Source organism: Cydia fagiglandana, chromosome 21 (genome assembly GCF_963556715.1).
Source record: "Cydia fagiglandana chromosome 21, ilCydFagi1.1, whole genome shotgun sequence".
Classification (NCBI taxonomy): Eukaryota; Metazoa; Arthropoda; class Insecta; order Lepidoptera; family Tortricidae; genus Cydia; species Cydia fagiglandana.
In genome coordinates, this window is record NC_085952.1 from 10,152,271 (window position 1) to 10,171,454 (window position 19,184).

At 36.6% G+C, this 19,184-nt stretch overlaps 1 protein-coding gene across 2 annotated transcripts in view; it reads right to left on the bottom strand.

Moving 5' to 3' along the window:
• The window catches only part of LOC134675150 (beta-alanyl-bioamine nonribosomal peptide synthetase ebony), a 56,550-nt gene that overhangs the window by 11,377 nt on the left and 25,989 nt on the right, over positions 1-19,184 (bottom strand). The window contains exons 2-3 of one of the 2 annotated variants that reach the window (XM_063533320.1): positions 1,847-1,978; positions 119-266 (exon numbers count right to left, since the gene is read on the bottom strand). In XM_063533320.1, the coding sequence (XP_063389390.1) occupies positions 119-266; positions 1,847-1,967 (269 nt within the window). In that variant the 5' untranslated portion in view covers positions 1,968-1,978. The remainder of the gene's footprint in view (positions 1-118; positions 267-1,846; positions 1,979-19,184) is intronic. The other variant, XM_063533321.1, reaches the window with a different exon arrangement.

Genomic DNA, 19,184 nt, shown 5'->3' on the forward strand with positions numbered 1-19,184 from the left:
CCCGAATTGCGCTGCAAAAGAGAACTAGTTGATATCTAAACTATAACGTATCTAGAATGGATCTAGTACGTGTCGTCTCTTGTGAATATCTTGAAGTTCGAATACGGCAGCAACTTACTTGTGTGTAGGCTGCATGCACACACCGACAACAAAGTCGCCATCCTGGTTAGCGCCGGCGCCGCGCGCTCGTGAAGCCAACGCCCGCGCCAGCGCATTCGTACGCGCCGCAAGCTGCGCGTAGGTCACGCGCGCTGTGCCGGTCTCATCTGCATCAATCATAACCGGATAAATAATAATAATGAAAGACAGCCTTACCTAGCGTCTCTCGAGCGTCGGTGTCTAACTAATTCCATGGCTGCTTCTAGACGCAACGTTAGCGCAACAGCGAAACCATGTTCGGTAGCGCTGACTTAAGACGCCGATGCTCAATAGACGCTGGTATGGGGTATAGGGACCGTGCGCGTTAAAGAATCTGCAATCTTGTGGCCTGAATCTGAGACATATGTGGGAGACCGAGCTTAGCTCGGAAAGCATAGAAAAACTCAAAAATAGGCGTTTTCCCAGAGATAAAACCTCTTAGCTAGGTCGATTTTGGGGTAAAACCATGGGGTAGCAAATTTCATCGAAATCGTTAAAGTTAAAGATCCCCGAAATATATACTTAAAATAATTGCTCGTTTAAAGGTATAAGACAGATGTAACTTCATATTTTACTCACATTTAATATTCGTAGCGATAATATTGCGACACAAGTTCAATAGGCGCTTGAATTAAATATGAGCGATTACTGCAATGCAATAGTACCTATACAATCAATTGTATTAATTTGCCAATTCAAATTAGCCAGCTGCCAACTTTGAAACCTCTTATTTATAGGTACTTAATAGTTGCCTCAGGTTTCAAACACCGATTTAAACCTTATAATTATAATCTAGAGCAGCGGCCGGCAACAGGCGGCCCGGTCTCAAATATTACCAAAGTGCGGCCCGCGTCAACTTCGTTAACTACTATGTGGCCCTTGGCTGCTAAAACCCAAGTAATCCCCAATAAAAAAAAAAAAGGTTGCCGACCGCTGATCTAGAGTATTTAGCATAGATATCTAAGGCCTAAGGATATATTTAAACCATTTCCAACAAAACCTATTATCTGTGCTGTTATGTCCAATCAAATCTAATTCAAACGTTATCAGTTATGATACTTCTAGTGATACCTAAATGTTTTAATGTGTACCTACGTACCTACATATTATATCTGAGACCTGGCCAAGAAGAAAATCGTTGATAGAAAACGAATCGAAACATAAACAATATATGGAAATAGTTACATTCCTTCGTAGCTCCTGTCACCCCATAAGTACCTATTTTTTTCCTTTTCGTTTAGCGTTTGTCGATGTACGATTGTCATCTTGGCTAAGCATTTGAATAGTAACTACTTAATAGTTATTTAGGTAGGTTTGTGTCATTAGGGGACCATTGCATTTACGTTCTGTTTAGATACCAGGGGTCTTACCATGATGTCCTTATTGCGATTCTATTTAGGACCTAAACTAAATTGCTAAGGGCCATATAAGTCGCATAACTCCGTCCCTTAGCAATTCAGTTTACGGTCAGCCAAGAAAGTCGTCTACCACTTTTCGACTCTATCAATCAGAGGATAGAGTCAAAAAGTGGTAAACCACTTTTTTGGCTGACTATACTAAGAATAGTGGAACAGAGTATAAAAGAATAGTGGAAAAATAAAAAAATAAACGCATTTCATTGCATTTCATTTCATGTGGAGTCGCTACAATCAATAGGTGCCTGGTGGTGTCTCTCTAGCGGAGGCAGAAAATAGGAGAGTAAGCTTACCAGAGTAAACAAGAGCGGTAGAGTCACTACAGTCAAGGCGGGCCAGGTGGGACGGCAGCGGAGCCCCGGGGACCGCGCGCCGCGCACCCGACACCACTGAGACCCGAGGCAGAGAACCCATTGTGTCTGAAACTGAAGAGAAATTGGTTAAACATTACGCTGACAGTGGGCCTGATTCGGATTTTCAAATAGACATCTATTAGATATCTTTTAGACATCACTAAGATACGATAACGATATGTTTAAAATCTAACTTGTCAAATTTGACATTTGAGCTGTTCTGGAGATACTCTTAAACGATTTCCACAGGATATGACTTAGAGATCCAATTCACATCTAATAGATATCTTACTCTATCTAACGTAAAAGTGACATTGGTTGCCCGAATTGGTTGCCGAAATTGAATTGCAAATGAGAACTAGTTGATATCTAAACTATAACGTATCTAGAATGGATCTAGTACGTGTCGTCTCTTGTGAATATCTTGAACTATCTAAGTTCGAATACGGCAGAGTGACACGAACTGCTCTCTAGCTACAAATCTTCTAAAGATTCTAAAGTGTAGGAAACATGCCTAGAATAGTTTGGTTTGGGCAAAAGAACTGCTAGTTTCTTCCAACTGGTAAGAATTGCGATTCAGCGAGGAAATTCTGTCATCACATCACCTTCGACACCATGCTAGATGACTTCAGAATGATAAGTTTTATAATAGTTTTAAATAAATTAATTTTAGGGTATAAATTATTTACATGGTTTGGGTACCTATTATTTATACGTTATTATTTCGTAGGTACATTGCGTAAAGAATAGGGATGTGTCTTCATACCATCTACCTATACAAAATGATCTTGAACTACACGCTTTTAATGCTTCTTCCCGATTTTTTACTATAGGTTCAGCAAAATAACGTCAGGTATATAGAACGATTATACATGTAATAGTGATTGATATTAACCAGGAAATGTGACGCTGTGGCAAGAATTGCAAGATTGTATACAGTGATATTATGATATAACTACACAATATTAATACTATTAATAGTAATGCATCGCTTCAATGAACGCTCCGCATGACAAAGTATTTAATATCATCGATCATAATCTTCTAAGGTTGACTCACGCTAGACCGGGCCGGGCCGGAGCTTCCGGCACTTCGTTTTCTATGGAACCACGTGATCACCGATCAGCCGTCATAGAAAGTGACATGTCGGACGCCTCGACTCGAGCCCCGGGCAGGGCTAGCGTGAGTCATCCTTAAGTAGACGTCAAGACGGCTAAATTAGGTAAAGTTACACCAAGAAAAGTTTGCAGCGATTTTGATAGCACACGCAGTGCAGGTGTTATTTATACGTCATAATCTCATAGAAGTTTGACGTTTAAATTAACACTTGCTCTGCGTGGCCTATGAAAATCAATGCAGACTTTCTTGGTCTAACTCTAGTATACTTGTAGGAAAACAATTTGATAAGCATTATAAAGTTATTATCCCGATCAAAGACTATACCTAAGTACTAAAGACCTACCTACCTATACCTATCAGTAAGTAGAGTACAAAAGTTGTTACCCCTGTGGACAATAGTTATCAGCTTGTGTTAATTTAAGCTGTCAGTACTAATTTTATTGTTAACCAAATTTGTAATCGTCGTAAATTTATTAAGACAGAATGGAAGTAAATATATAATCTAATATGAATAAATATCAAATTTTAAATTATTGTCCTAATATAATACCGCTAGAACTCGGGACTTGTGACTCACATAACTCTTTGCTTTCCATATTTCTACCCCGACAACTGTAACAATTTAAAATATTCAATATACATAACATAATATTCAATAGGTACCTATCAATATGACATAATGTCTTGACATAAATGACACAAAATTGTTTACTAAAATAAAAACTTTCTTTTTTTAACCTCTAGCCGCCCAGAGACCTATAAAAAGGTCTCCTGTTCCATTCTAATTTGAATCTTATTTTTGACAAGTCAAAGTTGAATTTTCATTGGCAAGCTTTTACGTATGGAAACTTTCTTTTTTAAAATAGCAATTCCTTTTTTTAATCGTTTTTTTAGGATTATATATACTAATTAACAATTGATATTTTTTCTGATTGTACGTAAACAAACATTGACAAATATTTTTCGACCTGTATCATATTCGATATTTTTACTATTGGACATACCTAATTGTTTTTCGACATTAGGCTGGATGGACAATTTTCCTAGCTGATGTAGGTATTTAAAATTGTCATTTTTCTACTTTGACGTATAATTTCGAGTAGGGCTGGCAGCTTTCTCGCACAGCGCATGCATAAGCATTGCAATTCAGCGAGGTAATGCTGCCAGCGTCTACAGCACCTTGCCGAGGAGCGATTTTTTATTGTAGTTTAGGTTTTATTTTTATTAATTTAGTATAATTTTAGTTTATAAGTTTTTTATAGAACATTTATATTTATTTAATAAAAATGATTTTCGAGTGGACAACGTTCCATTCGTACCTATAGTAAATCAGTCGATCGATCAACCGCAACCTAATGAAAATTGCATGCAAGTTCTTGGACCATCTAAATAGGGCTTTATAAACGTCGCATCCGAATTTGTGTCTACAAAGTATACCTTTGTGAATGCCAAACAGAGATGTAAACACAGCTAAATCAGCGACTAAACGCTACGTCCTCTCGATTGATTAAGTAATCGTTGCGACCTCCAATTTATATCATTGGTTAATGGAAAAATTACGGTGCCTTCTTTCTTTGTTTCATTTTATAATAATATAAAGAGAATAATTGTATATGCAAAGTTTCATTACAATCCATCGCGTAGTTTTAAAATAAGAACGAAACTCCGTTCGTATGATAAGGTGAAATGGGGTTGGCCGGTCGAAGTATTTAGCAGATGGCGCCATTATAGCTTGCCCTGTCAATCCTTAGGATTGTGTCAAATTGTTGTTTTTTTAATGCCCTGGATGCCAGGCTTTTAAGCCAAATCTCATAGAAAAAGGGGCAAGCTATGATGGCGCCATCTATGCAAACTTTTGACAGTTGCCTACCCCATTCGGCCGAGCTTGCTGTGGACTCTAAAGTGATGAACATTGGCTCCTTTAGCTTAACCCTTTTCGGCCGCACCAATCTACAAGGATTTCCCATAAAAACCAAATATATTCCAATTCATTCAGCTTTGATGATTCATTTGAGGACAACTCAAATTTCCCGAAAGTGCAATCTAATTTCAATCTTACAACGGAATGCTAAAGTTGAAATTCTAGTGGCGCGTATGTGGTCGATAAATCGTACTATGCCTGGAAATGGGTTAAAATAGTGTAGGATGCAAAATAAGTAAAAATACATCTACCTATAAGCATGAGTATGTGTGACCTCGCGTTCTTCGTAATCACTTGATAATTCTGTGTCTCTTTAGTCTGCAAACCACGGCAGACACATTAATCAATATAACAGATTACCTACTGGCAAGACTATGGGTGTTGAGCGTGACAACATCATTACATATAATTAAGTTTTTCATTCCATAATGATAGTACCTATAAGTACATTATCATTAGATACTGTACTTAAGCGTAAATCAATTATTTTTCTAAACAGATTGCTAGTAAATGGATTCCCACACTTTTTGCTAATTATTATTATTACAAGCGTTCGTATACTAAGAAGTATTATAATAAGGGTATCTGAGATAATCACAGCACTAACAGTTTTGAGTAGGTACCTATAAGTCTAGTGAATCACAGGACTGGTAATAAAACGATACTTACCTATAATATAATTATGGCCTACAAGATGCCTTATCAAAATAGTATAAAACCATATGATTTTGGAATCCTAACGTAGAAAAAAAATTTCATTGTCGAAAATGTTTTTAAAGAGCCCTTAACCCCCTTAATCCGCTACTGGTCAAAGTGGTAAAACCCACAAAATAAATCGCCTGTCGCCAATACCTATTACTGTTAGCGAACTCGTTATAGTTAAGTTCCTAAAAAGGTCCAAATTCTAAAGAAAATTTAATATTTAAGGCTGTCTTTCAACTCAGGGGGAGACACAGAGGGAGACACAGACAAAACATCCTCCAGATTGTGCATAGTCGCGCTACCCCCTCTGCCACGCATACGGTAAATTTACTCCATGTTCAAGTCGAAAGTGTCTTTGTGTGACGTCCGTGTCTTTGAACGGACCAATCACGGCACGGGACTTAGCTCATCTCGTCCCGCGCACCCCCTCATTTTTGGCATCATCAGTTGCATGAAATAATTGCTCTAAACTCGGTCTAGAGGATTCCTAGTCTATGGGGGGAGATGAAAGGAGACGTGCAGAAATCATCCAATAGCAATGCTTGTAATGTGGTTGAATCCTGAGGCCCTACCGTGAACCATGTTCGACGTGTTGCATCTCTGTCGCACTTGTAAATTCGTGCGTAGGTGTGATAGAGAGGCAAGAAGTCGAACTTGGTTCGCGGTAGACCCTCTGCACGTTGGGTGACTGCTAGCCAATATGCCAAACGTTTACGCTCCGTAGTGAACGAAACGCCAATATCTCTATTGGTCGCACTATAATATGGAAGAGTAGTGATAGAGAGTAGATGTCTACGCTACACTACGGAGCGTAAATTGGCATGTTGGCTAAGCACTCAGCTCTTATCTCCGTTCATCTCTCCCAATGAAAAGCAGCCTTAAAGGGGCCCACTGATTAACAGTCCGCCGGACGGTATCGGCCTGTCAGTTGTTCGGAACTGTCAAAATTTAGTTCTAACTGACAGGCCGACACCGTCCGGCGGACTGTTAATCAGTGGGCCCCTTAAGCCACGGAACCTCGTAACTATAAATTGTATGATGGTATTTTAGCTATTTTAATATTGTTGCAGTGATGCCAACCCGGTAGCTAGTTGCATCATCTCAATAATCGCACCGTATTTAAATGTAGGAAGACAAGGCACGTTAACATTTATCAAATCTGTCACATCAATAAAATATTCACCACGTAAAAAAAAGAACAAAAAATCACACTTGACATCGCTTTTTTTAGGGTTCTGTATCACTCGTGCGTCTGTCTGTCTGTCCGTCTGTCACAGCCTATTTTCTCGGATACTACTGGACCAATAAAGTTGAAATTTGGTACATATATATAAATTAGTATTTAACCCAAAGATGGACATGTTTTTTTTATAATTTTTAAATACATAGGTTCGAAGTTATTTAAGAAAATAGCCAAAAAATTACCATTCCCCCCTTTATCTCCGAAACTACTGGGTCTAAAAATTTGTAAAAAATACACAAAATAGTTCTTTACCTACAGATGACAGGAAAACCTATTTAGAAATGTGCAGTCAAGCGTGAGTCGGACTTATGTACGGAACCCTAGAAACGCCAGTCCGACTTTTTTGTTTTTGGCCGGTTTTTTTTGTTATTAGTTTTCTCGATGACTTTTTAAATTTAAATCGTATCGTTGGTAGGGTTAAATCATCTTGGAACTGCCCCTATACGACCTATACCAACATATATCCACATATATCGAGCAAAAAATAAATATACATGTGTATTTTACTCCCATGTTTATAAAAAAGTCAGGAGCCTCAATGTGTTTAAATGTCAATTGTACTTTTCTTTTGTATCTTTTTACTGAGGTGTGCCAATAAAGAGTATTCTATCTATCTATGTTTATTTATGTCTTGATGCATTTCTTTAAAATAAGTATACACTCGTATAAGTAAAAAAATGTCAGAATAACACAACCAATTAATAGCTAATGGGGTTTGGTAACTGTCAAACGTTTACATAGATGGCGCCAGCATAGAATTTTCCTGTCTCTTGTTTTGATCTAGGAAACTTGTGCCAGTCCAGGCTATTAAAAAGTATTTTGACACTATTCGTTCCTACGAATAAATACAAGTAAAAGCTATGCTGGAGTGGTGCCATCTGCAAAATACTTCAACCGGCCAACCCCAATAAAGCTTGTATATAGCGCATTTATGAATATCGCCAAAGACGAGTGTCTCCACAAATTAATTCAATATGATAATACGTAGGTATTCATACGGTAAGTTATTCAAGATTGCTAATACCAATAATTACCTAATAGTTCTACTTTGTAATTTGTAAGGAAAACAAGGGAAAATGCAAGTTACGTCAGACAATAAGTGGCTTATAAATAAATCATGAAGTACCTATTTATTGAGATAAAACTGCGTTGTAAGTGCTTAGGTTCATAGATCATCTCTTTAGCAAAAGGTCGGAAAAAAGTTTAGCGCTAATATGCGTTTATGAATCAAGTTTTTTGACATCCGGTTATTAGCGACTGTCGATCTATAAATTTATGCTCTTACTTTTAATGAATACGGCTGTTAGTCTGCATGTCTGCAACCAAGGCGTTGCAGACATGCATCATGCATCTTAAATTAAAAATAAATATCGAATATAAAATATGCAAACCATAATATACTTATTATCATCAAGAAATTTAAGCAAGAGGACAAACAAGCATGATATGAATGTCTATAAATTGTTTACAGAATGTTAATCACTATGTAATCAACTAATCAACGATGATCAACTCTGGTCAACGGGGGACTCGGACACACATCGTATAGATTGTAATGTGGTACGTCTCACAAGAAAAAAAGGAAAAATATTAACATCATCTGCATTTCGTCAAGTCATACCCGCTATCCTGTTATTTATCTATAAATGTAATTATATTATCATCGAAAAATCTACTATATAATAGCTATATAGTTGGATCAACAGACTTTTTAGCTATAGCAACCTTGGTACGTTTTTAACATTATAAAAAGTACATTTGAGTTTCATTAAATACCACTATTTTTAAGTATATTTAATTATTTCCCGGTTCAAAGAAGCATTTATTTTTAGTGGGCGGTCGTTTTTTGCTAAGTGCATTCACGTTCATTATACACATGTTCAAGGATGTATCGTCTATTTGGATGCCTGAAGTGCAATCTATTCTAAATAGAAATGGCTTGACTGTGGTAACACAATGAAATCAATTATCTTCAGACGAATTACAGCCTGCTTAACTATGTACCTAATATTTTTTCGCAATTCACTATAAATTACTGATTTGCAAGCCTTCAACTCGATAATTAATTGAAATGACACTTCTGAACCGTCCAATCGAATGAATGAGTGAATGAATGGTCTCGTGCTAACAATGACCTGGTTCCGTACTCTATTATTACGCTTCTAAACAGATTGCTAGTAAATGGATTCCCACACTTTTTGCTAATTATTATTATTACAAGCGTTCGTATACTAAGAAGTATTATAATAAGGGTATCTGAGATAATCACAGCACTAACAGTTTTGAGTAGGTACCTATAAGTCTAGTGAATCACAGGACTGGTAATAAAACGATACTTACCTATAATATAATTATGGCCTACAAGATGCCTTATCAAAATAGTATAAAACCATATGATTTTGGAATCCTAACGTAGAAAAAAAATTTCATTGTCGAAAATGTTTTTAAAGAGCCCTTAACCCCCTTAATCCGCTACTGGTCAAAGTGGTAAAACCCACAAAATAAATCGCCTGTCGCCAATACCTATTACTGTTAGCGAACTCGTTATAGTTAAGTTCCTAAAAAGGTCCAAATTCTAAAGAAAATTTAATATTTAAGGCTGTCTTTCAACTCAGGGGGAGACACAGAGGGAGACACAGACAAAACATCCTCCAGATTGTGCATAGTCGCGCTACCCCCTCTGCCACGCATACGGTAAATTTACTCCATGTTCAAGTCGAAAGTGTCTTTGTGTGACGTCCGTGTCTTTGAACGGACCAATCACGGCACGGGACTTAGCTCATCTCGTCCCGCGCACCCCCTCATTTTTGGCATCATCAGTTGCATGAAATAATTGCTCTAAACTCGGTCTAGAGGATTCCTAGTCTATGGGGGGAGATGAAAGGAGACGTGCAGAAATCATCCAATAGCAATGCTTGTAATGTGGTTGAATCCTGAGGCCCTACCGTGAACCATGTTCGACGTGTTGCATCTCTGTCGCACTTGTAAATTCGTGCGTAGGTGTGATAGAGAGGCAAGAAGTCGAACTTGGTTCGCGGTAGACCCTCTGCACGTTGGGTGACTGCTAGCCAATATGCCAAACGTTTACGCTCCGTAGTGAACGAAACGCCAATATCTCTATTGGTCGCACTATAATATGGAAGAGTAGTGATAGAGAGTAGATGTCTACGCTACACTACGGAGCGTAAATTGGCATGTTGGCTAAGCACTCAGCTCTTATCTCCGTTCATCTCTCCCAATGAAAAGCAGCCTTAAAGGGGCCCACTGATTAACAGTCCGCCGGACGGTATCGGCCTGTCAGTTGTTCGGAACTGTCAAAATTTAGTTCTAACTGACAGGCCGACACCGTCCGGCGGACTGTTAATCAGTGGGCCCCTTAAGCCACGGAACCTCGTAACTATAAATTGTATGATGGTATTTTAGCTATTTTAATATTGTTGCAGTGATGCCAACCCGGTAGCTAGTTGCATCATCTCAATAATCGCACCGTATTTAAATGTAGGAAGACAAGGCACGTTAACATTTATCAAATCTGTCACATCAATAAAATATTCACCACGTAAAAAAAAGAACAAAAAATCACACTTGACATCGCTTTTTTTAGGGTTCTGTATCACTCGTGCGTCTGTCTGTCTGTCCGTCTGTCACAGCCTATTTTCTCGGATACTACTGGACCAATAAAGTTGAAATTTGGTACATATATATAAATTAGTATTTAACCCAAAGATGGACATGTTTTTTTTATAATTTTTAAATACATAGGTTCGAAGTTATTTAAGAAAATAGCCAAAAAATTACCATTCCCCCCTTTATCTCCGAAACTACTGGGTCTAAAAATTTGTAAAAAATACACAAAATAGTTCTTTACCTACAGATGACAGGAAAACCTATTTAGAAATGTGCAGTCAAGCGTGAGTCGGACTTATGTACGGAACCCTAGAAACGCCAGTCCGACTTTTTTGTTTTTGGCCGGTTTTTTTTGTTATTAGTTTTCTCGATGACTTTTTAAATTTAAATCGTATCGTTGGTAGGGTTAAATCATCTTGGAACTGCCCCTATACGGCCTATACCAACATATATCCACATATATCGAGCAAAAAATAAATATACATGTGTATTTTACTCCCATGTTTATAAAAAAGTCAGGAGCCTCAATGTGTTTAAATGTCAATTGTACTTTTCTTTTGTATCTTTTTACTGAGGTGTGCCAATAAAGAGTATTCTATCTATCTATGTTTATTTATGTCTTGATGCATTTCTTTAAAATAAGTATACACTCGTATAAGTAAAAAAATGTCAGAATAACACAACCAATTAATAGCTAATGGGGTTTGGTAACTGTCAAACGTTTACATAGATGGCGCCAGCATAGAATTTTCCTGTCTCTTGTTTTGATCTAGGAAACTTGTGCCAGTCCAGGCTATTAAAAAGTATTTTGACACTATTCGTTCCTACGAATAAATACAAGTAAAAGCTATGCTGGAGTGGTGCCATCTGCAAAATACTTCAACCGGCCAACCCCAATAAAGCTTGTATATAGCGCATTTATGAATATCGCCAAAGACGAGTGTCTCCACAAATTAATTCAATATGATAATACGTAGGTATTCATACGGTAAGTTATTCAAGATTGCTAATACCAATAATTACCTAATAGTTCTACTTTGTAATTTGTAAGGAAAACAAGGGAAAATGCAAGTTACGTCAGACAATAAGTGGCTTATAAATAAATCATGAAGTACCTATTTATTGAGATAAAACTGCGTTGTAAGTGCTTAGGTTCATAGATCATCTCTTTAGCAAAAGGTCGGAAAAAAGTTTAGCGCTAATATGCGTTTATGAATCAAGTTTTTTGACATCCGGTTATTAGCGACTGTCGATCTATAAATTTATGCTCTTACTTTTAATGAATACGGCTGTTAGTCTGCATGTCTGCAACCAAGGCGTTGCAGACATGCATCATGCATCTTAAATTAAAAATAAATATCGAATATAAAATATGCAAACCATAATATACTTATTATCATCAAGAAATTTAAGCAAGAGGACAAACAAGCATGATATGAATGTCTATAAATTGTTTACAGAATGTTAATCACTATGTAATCAACTAATCAACGATGATCAACTCTGGTCAACGGGGGACTCGGACACACATCGTATAGATTGTAATGTGGTACGTCTCACAAGAAAAAAAGGAAAAATATTAACATCATCTGCATTTCGTCAAGTCATACCCGCTATCCTGTTATTTATCTATAAATGTAATTATATTATCATCGAAAAATCTACTATATAATAGCTATATAGTTGGATCAACAGACTTTTTAGCTATAGCAACCTTGGTACGTTTTTAACATTATAAAAAGTACATTTGAGTTTCATTAAATACCACTATTTTTAAGTATATTTAATTATTTCCCGGTTCAAAGAAGCATTTATTTTTAGTGGGCGGTCGTTTTTTGCTAAGTGCATTCACGTTCATTATACACATGTTCAAGGATGTATCGTCTATTTGGATGCCTGAAGTGCAATCTATTCTCTAGATTTTTTATTATATCAACCATTAAATCATAATGAATATTTATTTAACCAAATTGTTAAGATTGTCGTAAAGCGACTGACCAGAATGACTTTTGGCACTAGCATCCAGTACAATTCTAACACGTGACGTTGCTTTGTCAGGTCGAATTACAGCGTGGTGGGGGATGTAGTAGCCGTCATCTGTGACGTCAGATTCAGGAACCTCGACGAGGTACCTAATTATTTTTCATATAATCGTCGATAACTTTGTTGTAGACATCACACTGTGAAGGTATTAAATTTATATGAATGTACCGTTTTGGTTTTCTAGATTCTTAGCTTAGTTTTCATACTTATCTAAAATATCATCTATGGGTAAACTTATTAAATCAGAGAAATTCGTTTTTAAGACAAAAAATTACCATGACACGTGACCACTTATCCAAACAAAGGTATCTATTTACTTTCCTGTTTAAAGTTTTTAAACTCACGTAGTTTTCCAAGTCTCATGAATAACCATTTCATTGACGTCATTTCATGATTTGTTACTATTTAGCATGACTTGATTTTAATAATTCCGTGTAAATGCAACCAATTAGAAATTAATAAAGTTTAAACAATTATCGGTTATTGTTGTCTTAATAATTGCCATGAGAAATAGGACTGTAATTATTTAGGCACCAAGTTTAGTAATAGCTACGACACAGACTGAGATTTCTTGTTAAGCTATAATTAGCTTAAATTTAATTGGTAATGACGTCAATGGTTATAGAAACTTGTACATCATTATCATCATCTCAGCCATAAGACGTCCACTGCTGAACATAGGCCTCCCGCTTTTTTGGGGGGTGAATGCCATAATCGCCACGCTTGGCAGGCGGGTTGGCGAAACTTGTACGTTTACAGCATTTTTTTAAATTCTTGTCTTTCTTTGGCAAGCACTATAAGTTATAACTATAACTAAGTATGACGTAAATAAAAGAAAACGTTAATTTATGGTACAACGCGATGATTTTGACTATAAATTCAAATCGGCCCGGCCCTCCTGGCTTACCACGACAGTAGGTTTATTGAATGAATGAATGGAAACATTTATTTTCGCAACTATTGGCCCATAGATAAATACCTTAAACAGATAGATAGATTTATAGTTAGATTTTATTACTGTTGCCTGTACAATGTAGGTAAGTCCGAAGCAGGGCTCGGAAACCGTTTTATTTTTCAAACCGGTTTCGTTCATTTACCCGGGAACGAAAAGGATTTTGTTTCCGTTTGCGGTTACCGGTTAAAGAACTGTTTATAAACTGTTCTATTAAGATACCTACTCATTTAAGCCTTCCGTTTTTGTGGAACGAAATTAACCGGTTAAATGGATGGACATAATATTTTATTAAATTATTTTACTTAATTGTGATGTCTCAGTCAGCGGTTAAATTGAAAATATCGAAGCGTGATAGAACGACTAAGTATTGCTATCTCTTTCACGTATGACAACGAGTTTAACCGAGAGTCTCCGAAAGCCACGAGTAGCCGGTATTATATCGTTCCCTGCGAATCATAAAGTTCCGTTCCCTCTTCTAACCGGTTAGGAGAGAGAACGTAATTTTTTTATTTAGTTCCCCACACTGTTAACTGACAGTTCGTAAACCTTATTACAAAAGGCATAAGGTCGACAGACGGTCAGTTAATGAGTAAGTACTAGCTTGGCCAGTTTCAATGGTCATCTTACTCATGGCCCGCCAATTACTAAACCTTGGCCCACAAGACGCAAGAAACGATTTTTGAACCTGACCCACATCGGGCCACAAAAAAACCAACGTTGACAATGAACGATACTGGTGTAGAACACAGACGCGCGTGCAGACGCGTTTGAAATTTTTAAAAATATTTATAAGTTAGTTATATATATATTGTATTAGGCATTTTGGCCGTTTCCAGTGCGACGACAATGTTTTGGATAGCCTAAAATAGCACAATCAACTGAAAAAAAAATGTTTAAAATATACCTAATAAATAAATAAATATAATAAGTACCATAATAGGTAGGTACATGTCATGAATGTCATGATGCTCGAAGTTATTGAGACTGTTTACAAGATAAACCATAATATTTGGCATAAAGCAATAAATGCGCAACAACACGTTTTTATTCATGAATTGGGTATTTTATGGGTATCACGTGTATAAACCTCATTTTTAATTAAATCAATTAAGGGCTTGGCCTTCGCAATAATAACGATAAAGTTGCTTTTGCGTGCTAAAACTTGAAGCAGTTTCGTTAGAATAAGGAATTCATGAATTTTAGATTGTTTTTAATTTAAGCCCTTTGCATTGCTCTAACAACAATAAAATAAGATTTCTATATATAGAAGCGCTGCCTCAACGTACTTTATTTTTCACATTTTTAGTTACTATTTCCCTTCTTTGTTTCTCTTTGTACATTATGTCACATTACAACAGAAATTAGATCATAAAGTAGGTATTTACCTACGTAATAATTGTGTGGATATCTTCGAACAACACCGGCTTCCGACACATCGGAAGTGTTGCTCGAAGGTGGATATAGTGACAATCAATTGCGCTCCGACAACGAAACGCTCGGCGCGATTCGGGAAATGAATTAGAGATTAACTAGATACGATATAGTAAAGATATGTGACGTCCCAAGGGTAAAGGTACCTTATGGCAGTTGGCGCTTACGCTATTATTAACGTCGCTCCAATATTATTGCGGCGCTATGCAACGTAAGCGCCAGCCACCATAAGGTTCCTTTCGCCGTGGAACGTCACATAACTTTACTTTTTCATATCTAGTGAATCTCTAATTCATTCCCCGAATCGCGGCGCTAGCTGCCATGAGGTACCTTTTGCCGTGGAACGTCACATATCTTTACTATTTCATATCTAGTGAATCTCTAATTCATTTTCCGAATCGAGCCGGCTATCTCTGTATGCTATGCTATCACTCTTACTTATTAGTGCAATAGAGAGACATATATAGCGTTCGATAGATACAGTTCGTTGTAGTAGCGCGAACGACTGTCATTTTGGCTAGGCCCCCAGTTTGTGGTTAAATAAATATAATAACAAAATAAAGAGTACTCCACAGTTTCCCCTGTCCCGGCGCTAGGTCATTCACCGCTCACACGCAATTCGCAGCTCGCTCCACTTGCATAACAATAAGATAATAATCTCTCAATGCAAATTTATAGCTACAACTTTATTAGCACTTGACGCGGGGTTTGTAGCGGTCACGTTCAGGTCAATGAAATGTTCTAATGCGATTTGACAGTTGTTAAATGTTGTTGACGGGACTGCGGTAGATATGGATTTTTTGTTGGAGTCGGATTATGCTAAGCGATTTTGATAGCACAGACTATGCAAGTGTTAAGTAAATGTCATAATTTCATAGAAGTGTGACGTTAATGTAACACTTGCAGTCTGGGCTATCAAAATCGCTGCCATGCTGCCAACTTAGTTTGGTCTAATAAGTAATAGAGTTAATGTAGACTTTTCTTGGTCTAACACTGTAGACTTTTCACTGTGGACAAAAGTGACGGTAGACTTTTCTTGGTCTAACTCTATCCAATTATTTTAAGAAGATTTAAAATTATAACAAAGAGGATTTTTTTTATCTTTGCCCACATCCATGTTGGTATCTTAGTTTTAGAGATACAAATGTATACATTTCCATATCATTACGTCTATTATTGTATTGAGTAATCTTTTTTACCAAGTGCGAGTTCTTTGTTTTAATTTTTTTTACGACGGATTCCCTCATTATAGTTTCACTTAGCATTTGACATAGGTAGAGATAGGTATTGTATTAACACTACATTTATTCATAAACATCATTGGTAGGTACATTCAATGTCAATCTTAAAATCTATAAAAAAAAGTCAAAGATTACAATACAATACAATTCAACACAAATCCAAAAATCACTAATTTCTCAACCTAAACTAATAACTAAACTTATATTTAAATAACAACACTTAATTACAAACTACAAATTACATAACATAAAAAAAAAAAAAAACACACACACACAAGTCAAAAACAAAACAGTCACCCGTCAGTCAAATATCCCACCCCGCGTCATCCCTGGCGCAAAGGTGCCCAAAACGCTTGCCGCATTACCGCGCTGAATCGCGATGGACAACCTCTGCACCAGGAATGACCCGGAGCGGGGATCCAGGCCTCTATCTCGCAACCGGTTCCCAACCTCCTTAAAAAACTCTCTAGCCTCTGAGCACCGAAATTGAGTAATCTATGTTTTTGACCTTAATTGTCATGCATATATTGAGACATGCTAAGATTGGCCAGACGAAGATTTTATGAGAGATAATTTGTTAGTCTGGTGTGGCGTGGAGCTATAAAAGCCGAGAATGAAATTAATATTTATCGAGTTATATAGTCTAATTTTCAGTTTTCACTTTACTAACGGGAAAAATGAACTAAATTACTTCGGCTTAATAAGTTTTTGGCAAAAAAATCATTTTTGGTATAAGTTTTTATCGCTGACTGTACTTTTCTTACGACAGACAACTAATACTCATCGAGACAATTCTAAAAACCCCTAACACAATTAGGTTGCGTTGTTTAATCACAGAGTTTCTATGGCCACCTCCTGTCTCCAATGTCTCCATCATCAGATCAGTTCGACAGTACCATATTATTGTAATGTCATCAGAACTACATACTGCCAATTTTCATGACGCTACGATCCTTGGAAGATGGTTAAATTAGTTACCTTAGATTCCATTACATAGTTACATACAGGTCGACGTAATAAAAGCCTGTTAAAAAAAATTTAGTTTTGATTTTACAATCTAAAATAGAATTGAACATGTTTTTCGGACCACAGACACCACAGTAAATGTATTCTAAATGCACATTAAATGGCCGGCGGCACGCGTTTCGCAATGGACCTTCGCGCGCGCTACGTGTCGGTGCCTAATTGTGCCCAGCGAACGTTGAAGTATCGACTAATATTACTTATTTAGTCAGTGATTTAATGAACTATTGGTCTAGGTTTTACAATCTGTGAAGCTTATTTACAATCTGTCTAGACTTTGGTTCGCGCTTGGAAAGCGAATGTAAACAAATGAACCACAATGTTTTTGATTTAATCTTGAAATAGGTATACCTAAGTAATAAAGTTAGGTATTACGATTTTCTATTGTACTTAGGTCCTTATGTTAGTTTGTAAGGTATATATCTATGGATCTTAGTTGCTGAAAAAAAAAAAGATCATCATCTGCCTCGCGTTGTCCCGGCATTTTGCCACGGCTGAAAAAAAATGATGTTTGACGTATTGTTTTTGACGTGCTAACGTCTAATAAATCGATGAACACCGGTAGCATGACTAGCATGCACAAAAAAGTGTCACGTTGTGGACAAATCTCCATGGTAACATTACGTAATGTAATGGTAATTAATGTATTCTTATGACGTTATCACGCAAAATTATCGTCCGTAAACCGACTTTACAGACAACCATATTTTTTTGTATTTATTTTGTAAATTTCCTTTATTTTTAAGTTGATTGGATTTAATATATTTCTTAAAATAAACAAGGTAATAATTACGAGTTACTTATAGATTCTATTTATTAATTTGTGTCCTCTATTTCCTCAATATCATGTTTTATTCCGGCATTCTGTCGAAATCAAAAATATTGTAAACAGTGAGTAAGCATCATCAATTAGGTTTGTTTTGAACATGTCAACGAATTTCTAAGAAAAAATATTATTAGGCGCTAAATGTACAAAATATTGAAATGAACTGGTACCATGACCTTAGATATTTTCTTTTGAAACAGATTAGAGTTACAAAGGTTTACATTCACACCATTCATACTTAGGTAGGTACCTAATGTACCTATTAAGTATACCTAAGTAATTAATATTGGTAGAATAACCATAAAAAAAACAAGTGCGAGTCGGACGCGCCCTCCGAGGGTTCCGTAGAAATTGAACTTTTTTTTATTTTATTTTTTACAAATTTATAGTTTTCAGATTTTTCCCTGTATTTGTAGTGTAAGAGGATATTGCTTTCCAAATTTCATAGTTCTAGGTCAACGGGAAGTACACTATAAATTTTTATATACCTATACGTGATATAATATTTTTGCAGCATAAACGGCCATCACTCTTTTTGACGTTAACTTGCTTCGGGTCAAATTGACTCAAATGGTCTAAAAATCAATCTTACCGATTTTCATACTTTTAACACCCTTTGCAGCGTTTTTTGGCGAACCGCTAGCACTATAAGTTTTACACCGACTTGAACAGAACACATGACTGTATCACAATGATTAGTTCGATAATATCTATAAGTACCTGATTTTAATTAATATGTGATAAATGTCACAGTTAAACCACATATTTAAATCGTTTCCTTATGCGGCGTGTCAATAAAACATGACTATTTGACATTCTATGTATGGTGCTATGGTGACATGCATGTGACATATGTTATTTGTATGAGATAACCGGACTAATCGCAGGCAATCGAGTGTAAGTAATCATTTGGCCCGTTTCGTGGTTACGATAATTTAAGTCAAACTTTATTTTATTTGTAAAGCCGACCACTGACTAACAGGCCGCCGGACGACATCGGCCTGACAGTTAGAACAAAAATTTGACAGTTCCGAACAACTGACCGGCCGATATCGTCCGGCGGACTGTTAGTCAGTGGTCGGCTTAATGGAAGACTTATTTAAATGTTGAATTTGCGTTTATTACTTTACTAGCTGTTGCCCGCGAC